This window comes from Protopterus annectens, chromosome 7.part0, assembly GCF_019279795.1.
Source record: "Protopterus annectens isolate FY-2018-M chromosome 7.part0, PAN1.0, whole genome shotgun sequence".
In the NCBI taxonomy this organism is placed as follows: Eukaryota; Metazoa; Chordata; order Ceratodontiformes; family Protopteridae; genus Protopterus; species Protopterus annectens.
Window position 1 is genome coordinate 590,908,251 of NC_056739.1, and position 12,350 is coordinate 590,920,600.

General features: G+C 40.0%; 1 protein-coding gene across 3 annotated transcripts in view; it reads left to right on the top strand.

Moving 5' to 3' along the window:
* The window catches only part of NEIL1 (nei like DNA glycosylase 1), an 824,101-nt gene that overhangs the window by 209,783 nt on the left and 601,968 nt on the right, over positions 1-12,350 (top strand). For all 3 annotated transcript variants that reach the window (XM_044077181.1, XM_044077184.1, XM_044077183.1), the window contains exon 3: positions 8,484-8,603. In XM_044077181.1, coding sequence (XP_043933116.1) covers positions 8,484-8,603 — 120 coding nt within the window. The remainder of the gene's footprint in view (positions 1-8,483; positions 8,604-12,350) is intronic.

Sequence of the window (12,350 nt, forward strand, 5' to 3'; positions counted from 1 at the left end):
ATGCTCCTTTGCGGAAGCCTTCAATTCTTCCTTTGTTAATACCCCATTTAATGGCTCATCCCTTTTTGGGCCTAAAGTCAAGGAGACCCTCACTAGGTGTGAACAAGATGGAAAGACTCTAACTGCCATAGGAGTCCATTTTTTCATCCCTACTAGACCTTACCCCAAAGGGCAAAAGGGAGGAAAAATGTGGTTCCGGAAGTCCCAGGGATCTTTTCAGAACACGCATAGTGAACCGCCCTCCAGGGGCAGACGTGGGGGTAATAATGGAAGACGCCACCTTGGCGGCAGAGGGGGTCCACAAAACCAGGGAGACAGGCATCGGTTCTTTGGCAAGCCCTACCAGTACTCCTGAAAGGAGGCCCGACTGTCCTGCTCTGGAGGCAGTCGGGGGTCGCTTGTCATTGTATCCAGACACCTGGCTAGAAATTACAAAAGATTCTTGGGTACAAAGCATTATTACCAGAGGTTATGTCATTCTGTTCTCAGAACCTCACCCTGTCCGAAAGAAAATCCCAGATGTTCCACCCAGTCTCAGGGATCAAGCAGCCTTAGAAATTCAAAGGCTGCAGGAAGAGAGAGTCATCCAGCCAGTCCCAGCAGACCTAATAGGATCTGGAACCTACTCCAGATTCTTTTTAGTTCCAAAGAAGACAGGGGACTGGAGGCCCATCTTAGACCTCAGCAGACTCAACACCTTTGTAAATAAGGAGAAGTTCTGGATGGTCACGCTTTAATTGATTCTTCCGTTTCTAGGAATGGGTGATTGGATGTGCTCTCTAGATCTCAAGGATGCGTACTATCATATCAAAATGGCCAGACCATTCAGAGATCGCCTGCGTTTCCGGCTGGGATCCAGTCACTATCAGTTCTGAGCACTACCCTTTGGTCTCACAACAGCCCCCAGAGTGTTTACCAAATGCATGGTAGTGGTTACGGCTCACCTGAGGCGTCTAGGATTCAGAGTGTTTCCATATCTGGACGACTGGCTCCTCACCATCACCTACAGGCATCAATTACTGCAGTCCAAGGATCACACTCTCAATCTGTGCTCTCAGTTAGGTATAACTATAAATTTCGACAAGTCTGCTTTGTCACCATCGCAGAGCATCTCCTTTATCGGAGCAGAGTTAGACACCACCACCGCCATGGTAAAATTACCACTGGAAAGAATAGTCACTCTTCGACAACAGGTATCGGATATTTTGACAAGCAAAAAAGTACCAGCCTCTCAAGTGTTGAAATTACTAGGTACTATGTCAGCAACTCTCTTAGCAGTCCCTGTAGGGCGTATGCACATGAGAATACTTCAGCGGTTACTCTTCACCCACTGGTTTTACCAACAACTTCCAATGTCATTCTTGATAATGATTACAGATTCATGCAGAAAAGATCTTCAATGGTGGTTGACCAGCCATCATGTGACAGTAGGCCGTCCATTTGTTCTCCCCCAGCAATCAGCCACGGAGACCACGGACACTTCTCTAATAGGGTGGGGGGGCTTTTTCAGGGAAGAACAGCCCAAGGCACCTGGTCAGAGACAGAGTCACAATTGCACATCAGTGTTCTGGAGATGAAAGCAGTACTTATGGCATTGCAGTACTTCCAAGACTCTTCCTCTGGGAACGATTGCGATTCAGACCGACATGTCAGTGGTCTGGTATATCAACAAGCAAGGGGGAACCAAGTCTTATTCTTTATGTCAAGAGGCCTTAAGAGTCTGGCAATGGGCTGTTTCCACCGGGCACTTTCTGTTAGCGAAGCACATCCCGGGGAAATCCAACGTGATTGTGGACAAACTTAGCAGAGCCATTCTGATGCTGCACGAGTGATCCCTCAAAGAAGACGTAGCGAAGATGATTTTCCGCAGATGGGGCTAGCCTTGCTGTGACCTATTTGCATCCCCCATGAATGCCAAATGCAGAAGCTACTTTGCCCTGAATCCCCCACCAGGGGAACCCCCAAGGGATTCTGTCATACATGCTTGGCCCCTGGGACTTCTATATGCATTTCCACCAATTCCAAAATTTTTGCAGAAATCCAAAACCCTGGGGAGGACTTTAATTCTGATAACTCTGCATTGGCCTCGACAGATTTGGTTTCTCTTCCTTTGACTCTACCAACTAGAAGAGCCTTGGATTCTGGACCCAGTTCCAGCTCTACTGACACATTCGTCCGGGGCCCTTCATCCCTCACTTCATTCCCTCAGATTGACAGCTTGGCTGCTGCGATTTCCAACATAGTCAGATACCACAATCTTTCCTTGGACGTGCAGCATATCTTTGTATCTTCACATAAAGCTTCAACCAGAAAGTTATACACCAGCAAATGGAAGCGGTTTGCTTTCTGGGCTTCTCAAAATGACATTGACTCTAACGTCGCCTCAATTGCTAGCATTTTAGAGTTTTTGACTAAGCTTTTTAATGAAGGTTCTGCAGCTGCTACCATACGTATTCAGTTAGCTGCAATTTCAAAATTTCACCTCTGATCAGAAGGTTCTAATCTTATGTCTCACAAATTATGTAGAGTTTTCTTAAAAGGAACTATACATCTTAGACCACCAGTTAAGACAACCTTTCACTCCCTGGAATCTAAATTTTGTTCTATCTGGGATTATTATTCCTCCGTTTGAGCCTGCATCCTCATGCCAACTAAAATTCCTGTCTTGGAAAACCATCTTCTTGGTGGCCATTACATCTGCACGTAGAGTGTCCGAACTTCAGGCCTCATCAATTAAACCCCTATATTTGATTTTTCACCTTGACAGAGTATCGCTCAGGACTAACCCTTCCTTCCTTCCTAAGGTATGTTCGGAAGTGAATCTAAATCCAACTATTGAACTCCCTACCTTCTTCAGTAACCATTCCAACAAGCTGGAGTATATGTTACATAAACTTGATGTTCACAGACAACTCAGTTTATTTGGATAGAACAAAAGAATTTAGAAAATCAGAACAACTTTTTGTCTCTTATGCTGATGCCAATAAAGGACTACCTGTGTCAAAAGTTACTCTTTCCAAATGGTTGTCAGATTGCATAAAATTCACATATTCTTCTGTGAACCAACCGTTAGACCATAGCATGAAGGCACATTCCACTAGGGCTGTTTCTACTTCTTCAGCTTATATGGAGAGACTACCGTTGGACATGATGTGTGCAGCTGCCACTTGGTCTAAGCCACATACCTTCATTACGCATTACAAAGTAGATAAGGCCTCCAGAGACGGGGCTTCCTTTGGTTCCACTTTCCTCAGGAATATACTCCCGTGAGCCACCCAGGATGAATGGTACTTGGGACGCTACCCATTTGTAAGAATGAACGCGAGATTGAACAACTTCACATAAAAAAGTTATGTACTTCCCATAACGTTCCATGTGAGTTGTTCATCTCGCCTTCATTCTTACATTCCCTCCCACCTACCCCCTCCAGGCTTCTCAAGAAGGAGTAAGAGATTTAGATTAGATTAGATTAGTAGATTAGTATTAAGCTAACTGCCCATGTGAGCCATTTAAGCCTAGCCAATTATCCCTTGTGAACCAACCGTTAGACCATAGCATGAAGGCGCATTCCACTAGGGCTGTTTCTACTTCTTAAGCTTATATGGAGAGACTACCATTGGACATGATATGTGCAGCTGCCACTTGGTCTAAGCCACATACCTTCATTAAGTAGATAAGGCCTCCAGGAATATACTCCCGTGAGCCACCCAGGATGAATGGTAAATGGGGCAAAATCTCTTACTCCTTCTTGAGAAGCCTATTTGGGGTCTGATGGGTCTTTGTATAGGATTTCTTACTCCGGCTGGAGTAATGTTCATGTGTTTATTATGTTGTACATGTTGGGATCAGCAAACTAGATCTGAGGTGAGGCAGAGAGCATCATGGGATAGGGACTAGGCCTTGAGCTACTCAAAAACCTCGAGCTTGTGAAAGCGGCCGACTCAGAGCCAAGGGATCGGCTCCAAACCCATTTGTAAGAATGAAGGCAAGATGAACAACTCACATGGCACATTATGGTATGTACATAACTTCTTTTTTTCTTTGTAGGGCTCATGATCACTGGATTGAAACATGTCCCAGAAGGAAATGTTTCCACTGCAGAGAATTTGGTCACAATATAGCTAATTGTGAAATGTTTTATTGCAAATGTAAATATATGGGACACTTTTTGATTTGATTGTCCACCACATACTTTTGAGACACAAGTCTTTGAGAATCGCGCAAAAAATGTTAATTCTAAGACTAATGTTGATTCTGCATCAGCAGACTTCAGTGATAATAGTGACATTGAGGGACATAGAATAATTGTACACATTAATTCTACTCAAACAGAGGAAGTGGGAAATAATGATGTGTATCTTGATGATGTCAGTGATGATAAAAGTGGATTGATAATAAGAGGGTTAAGAACCAAAATGTGTTAATTTTTCCAGCTTAGTGACCAGACTTCCAATCATAACCTAATTCTAGCTGACATGGTGCTTTTTTTTACTAAACACAGGTGGGATTCTGTAGTTGGAATGGGAAAACATTTTGTTTCTCTTATATTTATTGGTTGCAGTATCTATTTTAAAAAAGAATGTTTATCATACTTGCTGCAGCATTAATACAAGATTTAATTACTAGTTCAAGTTCATGGAAACAGCACCATACTAATATGTTTGTTAAAAGTTTCACTTTCTGTTTTAATCTTATGGATGTTTTTTGTCATGCCTCACATGATTGAGTCCCATCTAACCAGAAAAAAATGTTTGTGCTTCTAGTCTTATTTTGTCAGTTGTGTTCATTTAGATTTATTGAAGTTGCAGAAATACTTCTATATCTGCTTTGTTAAAATGCTTTAATGCGAATTGTGTTATTTTTCTAAAATAAGAGCATGCATATTTCTTCTGCAGTGACAAAGTTGTCTGGTAAACCATCAATGAAAATAGAGGGCGTCTGTGAATTAACTAAAGAAAAAAAGCTATTTAGCTTATTTCTGTAAATAAATTATGTAAACATTCCTGATCATCTATAAAGTAGATTTCAAAGACTGTCTGCCCATTTGATTTCAAATGTTTTATTTCATCTTTGTTTTCAGTAAAAGGATGTGATTTTTTCAGTAAGACTAAAAGTAGTTGTAAAATGTATCCTTGTTTGTTTGTCTGGATTCTTTTTGTTCAATTTTTACACAAGTTTAACTAATATCATATGATCGATATATGTTCTTTTAAAACTATTATGCATTTCATATGCCTCATGAAATACTCACCTTGTTGTCTCCAAAGATGAATACCCATCTTTTAAAAACATTAGGTTTTCCTGATCTGCCATACAGTTTGCACCACTCACAAGCCACTATGCTTAATTCATTGCTCTGCTGCAGCCATCCCTTGCTATCAGTGTAAGGTTAAACATATCCCCATGTGTCCTGAGAACTCAACTAATGATTTTGAACAGTCAAGCTGCACAAAAATAGCTAATATATAGCATACCTCTCAACCTGCAAACATCAAAAATCTAGACATGGCCCATGACAAATAGGTACAAATCTGTATGCTGATTAACATCTAATTTGCATACATAATTATGTAACCCCACCCACTCCAATGGAATTGTGGGATACCAACTTTTGAACGCAAACTGAAGAACAGACAACCAAAACATGGCACCAGAGTCCCCCTGCAGCCATTCCAATGTCCTGTTACCTGGCTATTTCGCCCCATTTACCATAAACACTAATGTATGCATACTGCTTTACTTCTACAATGATTTGGATTTTATTTTTACATTTTACAGCACAACAATGCAGAAACACTAAAAGACATCATCTGGTAAACAAAGCAATACTGTCTCACAATGAAAATAGGCTGGACATTAAAACTTCTTTGCCCTTGAAACTCACATTCATTGAAACAGCATTGAAACCCACACCACATCCAAAGAAAATGCATCTGGCCAGTGGTGGATAAAGACTACCTTTGAGCTGTTTTCAAATCATTGGCCCCTTGCACACAAAACAAGAAACATACATGTGTTCTTTTCTTTATACACCTTCCTGACTTTATTAAATTATATTCCTTGTATAATACAACACACATGTTAGAGCGCATTTTAAATTTATTGTTTGAACATTTTACCAGTAATCTGTACTGTAGGCAATGAAACAAAACACATGAACCAATAATGACAAAACTGTCCAATTCAGAACTTTTCCATCATAAAAGTCTGCTTCCACACCCACACTATAAATAGAATGACAGTAGTGTAAGCCATAGGCATCTTGCACAGCGTCTCACATTTATTTTCAGTTTCATTTTTTTGGGGAGGGGACAAAAGGTCAAAAACCAGGGACACATTTTAAACATTGCTTGTATAATTTTGTAAAGTTGCTAGAATAAAATTTTGTGTTACCATCATGCATTTCACTGGCAGGTTTTGAACCCAGGACTCTATGCACTACTGTCAGAACAACATACCACTATGCCAAATCAGCAGCTGCCTGAAAAATAGGAAGACTGAAACTTAATAGCCATCATTTAGTGAATTCATTTCTCACTTCTCAGCATAGCTCTTAACCTCAACACAAAAAACATGGACAAACAACAAAGCCAATAATGGGGGAATACAAATTCACTTCTCACTTCTCGCTCACCATATCTCTGAACTGTTAGCACAAAAACAATAATGGGGGAATACAAATTGTGTGCTCACTTCTTATCATAGCTCTAAACTCTTAGCACAAAAAATAATGTTCTTACTTCTCATCATAGCTCTCTCAACTGTTAGTACAAAAAAAATCTGTTCAAAGCTCAGAGCATAACTTTCAAGTGTTAGCAGAAAAAGAATGTTCTCACTTCTCATCATAGCTCTCAATTCACTCAGAAATGGTGGTGGCTAGGGATAGTAGGCTCTTTTTACCCTGTACCAAAGGTACATGGTTTGAGCCTGAATACCTCTAGCCACCAGGTGTATTATATGGGGGCATTTACACACACACACACACCTTACCCTGAATAACAAGTGGTTCCTTACCCTGAGTAGTTTGTTGCTGCCATTAATCCCTGCTCGCAAACTCTGCCTGAGTAGTTCCTGGCTCGGCGAACTGCTGTTTCAGCTTCCTGGCCTGCACACAAGCTCTTCTGTTCCCCATTCCCGCCGTTTCAGCACGCTGCTCACAAGTTCCTCTGCTGTTCCCCATTCCCGCCAGCCGGAAATGATGATGTGAGCTCCTTGAGCTCAATTCCGACTGGCTGGTAGCCTGACGGAGCTGACGTCATTGCGCACGTGATGATGTCAGCTCCGACAGCGCGAAAATGTTAAAAAAGCAAAAAAAAAATTGGAAATGAAAGGGTGCCACTCGGGAATCGTGGCACCCCTTCATTTGGACCCCAAAACTCGGTAAAAACTTAGTAATTCGGAATGGTTGGGAGGTCTGAGAGAACACAAACCACATTCTAAAACTGCAGACAAAAGTACTTCTTGCATGAAAACATTCCACATATTGTTGCAAATTTTCATAAAACAAATGGAAAACTTGCTGCATAAAAAGTCTGTTACAAAAGAGATGCTGCAGTAAAAGTCCTAAAAGTTACTGCTGAGTTAACACCTGTATCTTTCTGATGGGTGGTCTTAGGCGTGCACCCTTCACTGCTGCATGCTTTCTGCCATCTTTAAAGGTAATGATCTTGCTTTCTACCTCTGTTGTGAATTTGGACACAGGCATATTTATTAATCATTGCTGGTTCTAGCACAGACACCTGCAGCTTGTGTTGATCATCTCCCTCTCTTTTGAGAAACCCTTCCCATGCTGCCACACTCCATGATCTTCCTTTTAGCTAACTCTGTATTTATGTCCTATACATTTTTAAAGATTTCTGTCACATTATCTGTCTTTACTCCACTGCTAGTATACCGTGGTCTACATGTCTGTCTCTGTAGTTGAGGCTTCATTGTTTTTGCTCTCTGCCTATGAGCTACCATTCATATTCTCTTTAAAGGGCTGCAGCTTCTATAAATGCATCTGAGTAAACCAGCAGAGGCCTCATCAATTATCTTTATGTGGCATCACCCCCTTTATTCTGCAGTTGCTACCTGTTCCCATAAGAATTAGCACCCCAGTGACATTTTGAAAAGCCACAAAACAGGTAGATTAGTTTTGGGTTAGCAGATACAGTTGTTCCTAACTGAGTGCCATTAATATTTTTTCCACCCCCATTCATATAATATAAACTTTTACTTGTGGAGTTTTCCTTTGTGCCAGTCATCTCTGCGGTGTTGTAACATATTTAGTCTGTGAACACATTTTCCTGCTTTTTTGTCTTATTTCATCTAGAAGCAATGTCTCTTACTGTTAACAGGTATGCACGTATCCATAACACTCACTAGCAGCAGATGTGGATGTTGCATTCAGCAAGAATATTTAAAGTGCTTTGCCCATTTTTCTTTGAGGAATGTACCTATGGCTAAACTAAGCATTGACATTTTTTGTTCTGTAATTTTAGGGCAAATGTGCTGAACAATTTGTCCAACAAGGCATTTGAAAAACCCATCTGTGAAGTTTTATTAAACCAGAAGTACTTTAATGGGATTGGAAACTACCTACGTGCAGAAATACTTTTCAGGTAATTTAATTTTATTCAATCAATACTTTAAAAAAGATCACAACTAAAATAAAACAAGATAAACTATAACAATAAGTGTGAAAAAAAACAGAGCTCATTATTGGACTTTGACTTGATATGCTGAGTATTGAAGGCAGATTTTTGAATCAATTAGGTAGTACTAAAGTTCATGGGCTTGGAAGTTAGAGCTCATTTTGTAGAGTTTACCCATGTCGCTTTCTTTTCCAGCTAGGTGCTGTCTCAGTGAACCAGACGCATTTGTTGGCTGCTTTATACTCCCATACTAAGGACGTGTAGTTCTGGATTCTGAAAGTATTGGCAACCATGTTATATAAAATTCAGAAATTTGGCAATTTCTGTTTTCACTGTGACCTTTTAGCCCTTATAATCTGTGTTATTAGAACTCCCTGTCAGAAGTTTGAGACTTGATAGTGAGTCTTGAAATTACAAAACAAATCAAGTGCGATTTAACACAAATAGCAGTGATCTTTGAAAGTTGCTGTTACACTTCAAAGCATTTCTTTTCAGTGTGGCAACACCCCTCACATCCCCACAACACAAATAACAACTCCAAGAATTCCGTACCTCTGAGAAGAGAGACTATTCAAAGATACAAATTCAAAGTAACTATATATTTTCCTTTACTTGCAGTTAAATCCCTGCAGTTCCAAGGATTGCAGTTATGGTCCTCAAACTTACAGTGAGAACCTAGTAGTAGTGTTTGGTATAGTTGGGGCTGCAAAATGCACAGTGTGATTACTGCAGATTAAAAGGGTGCAGAGTACATTAATAGGGCATTTTAGCAGCAGACTGCAGCACCACATTTTATTAATTTGGAAAGGAGCTATAGTGCAGGTTTATCTCCTCTTATTTGGCTTTGTCATTCATAAACAGATTTGCTTCTACACTTGTTTGTGTGTTGGAACAAAGTGATACATACTGTCACACTGGTAGTGTTTGTAGTCAGTATGAATACTGCTTTGTAACTCCTGAAAGTAGGCTAAACCAAGTAAAACTCCTTTTGTTCACTTAATTAATATGTTAAATAAATGGAGCTGCTTTGGCATTTCTTCTCTCTGGCTCATCTGACTCCACTAGATTATTCTTTTACATTCATTGTCTGACTACCCACATGATTGTGGGGGAGCCAGAGGCTATCCTGATATTCACTGGACACAAAACAGAAAAACTAAGCCTAGATGGGGTACAGCCCATTGCAGGCCACACATGCATGAAAAGGCAAACACGTGTGCATGTACTCACTGACACAAGGAATGCATACATCTGTGGGGAATTTGCAGGACCACCAGTTCACACACTGAGTTATCTTTAGGGTGTTGTACGAAACTGGAGCACCTAGCAAAAACCCATGCGGACACATGTAAACTCTGCACAGAAGGCATCCCAGTGCAGAACTAAACTGGAAAACCAACCACTGTAAGTCAACAGCACTTAACTGCAACACTTCTCTTTTGTTTTCCATTTATCATTAATATGGGAGTTTCACACCATTAGTCAGTCAGAACATGTGCTGACTTGGTCTCTTGTATGTCTGCATTTGCTCTAACCATGATATTGTTTTTGGTAAAGCTTATATTAGCCCATTTTCATTTTAACTTTTTTTTTCCTGTTGACATTAACTTTTTAAGTTATGTCCTTTATGCTCTTCAGTAAGTACATTTTTCTGCATGGCCCTTCTCTACTGCTTGGATCTGCAAACCAGTTCAAATGATTGGATACTGGGCCTGGTACAGGACTGCCCTTTAACAGTCCATCTCTGTTCTAGTGCTGATTTTGGAAAAAAGGAGTCAAATTTACAGATGTTGTTTTGCTACTTGTGTTTTGACACCAGATGTTTTCTACAACTACTGGGCAATGACCTAAGTATAGCTGCCTCTCCCAGAGCATGTCAATGTGTTTTGTCCATACAGATTAAATAGTATTCTGTGGTTACCTCCAGGTAATTGAATATGTACTGGGGTGCCTCTTAACATGTTCTTAAATCAGCTTAATATTCTTCTTCTTCATGCTTAATAATCTTTTATCAAAGAGCTCTATATGATCCACAGTAGCTGCTAAGTTTGGAGTTATAACTGTATTGTTTCAGATTCACCAAAGTGCCGTCTTGTAGGTTTGGAAGGTCTTTTCTTATAATTCAGTTGTAAGACAAAAAAAGCTTACCAGCCCTCTATCTTACCCTGTAAGTTAGTGCCTTCAGTACTACAACTGAGAAATATGTATTATGGACACAATATTGCAGGTTTTTGCAATAGCTGTTTTCTAATTCAACTTAATAGACAAACTATAATCTAATGCTAGTTGTTTTTAACCTGGTGAGTGAACTAGTCCTTCTTGTAACCTCTTCAGTCAGGGTCTGTCTCACAGGAGTAAGGATGCACTAATATATATGTGGGTATGTATGTGTGTGTGTGTGTGTGTGTGTGTATATATATATATATATATACATGTCTATATATATATATATATATATATATATGTGTGTGTGTGTATGTATGTATACATGCACATATAATACTGCAGCCAGTCAACTTACATTTTTGGGATGTGGGAAAAGACTGGAGTACCCAGAAAAGATCCACATAGACATGGCGAGTGCATGTAGAACTCCTCACAGACAGATAGTAGAAGTCAGGAGCGAACCCCTAATTCTGGACCTATTAGGCAGAGGGAGATGCTGCCAGAAAGAAAGCTGTTGATATCAAGATAGAAATAAACAGTATAAATATGAATCCAAGATCATCCAATCTGTCCTTGTCAACCTCTTGGACATAAATGCAGGCTCAGGTCAGATTGGCACCAAAACCTTTCTCAGGATCTACTTCCTGCCGTAATGCCTTGCTCAAACTATACTCTCTAGATTTCTCATGTCACTTTTATAACTAACAGCACTGGAGTGTTAATATTCTAGATGTATGGTCTTCTCCAGCAGATTTTCATCAGTCAAGGATTTATATCCAGCCTTCTTCAACTGCGGTGGTGGTGCTGCGGTAGTGTTGTCGCCTCACAGTAAGACGTTGTCCTGTTCGATTCTCAGCTAGAGCGTCTTCTGTGTGGAGACATGCATGAATGGGCGTACCTTCGTTGAAGGTTGTGCATCAGGGCCGGCAACTCAGCATGTAAAAATCTACTGCCAATCATTAGCGGACCAGAGTTTCACTCTGGCGACCCCTAACCGGGAAAAGCCGAAAGAAACAACAACTTCTTATTTTACTAGTTTTGGTGTATTTTTCATAAGCTTAGAATTTTATTTGTTTCTTCTTTCTAGACCATGGATTCCTATAAAATTTCTGCCTGTTCTTGTTCTGGTATTTTTTTTTTTTTACCAGAGTAGAGTAATATATTGGCATTATAGATTTTGTTGAGGTTTTTCTGGTTTGAATTTTTGCCTGCTGTGAGTGTCTTGGTTTGTTATCAACTTTGAAGAATACTGGCTTTAAAAGATGCATTTTGGTCACCAGATCTCTCCCCAAGACGACCGTACTCTTTGTGTAATTTGTTTGCAGGTTCAGAATTTAGTAACAGAGTGGAATATTTGTACCAGTTTTTGATAAATGAATAAGAGACCACTGTAATAAGCTAAATTTGAAAAGATTAGCTAAAAACAGGGCTAGGAAGAGAACCCATCTGCTTCATCTTCTTTTGAGTTTCAGCAACTAAATATAAGCGTTCAAAAAGCAAAGAGGACTCTACTCATGCTTGTTCTAAATCTCCTTTAGTTAAAAAAAA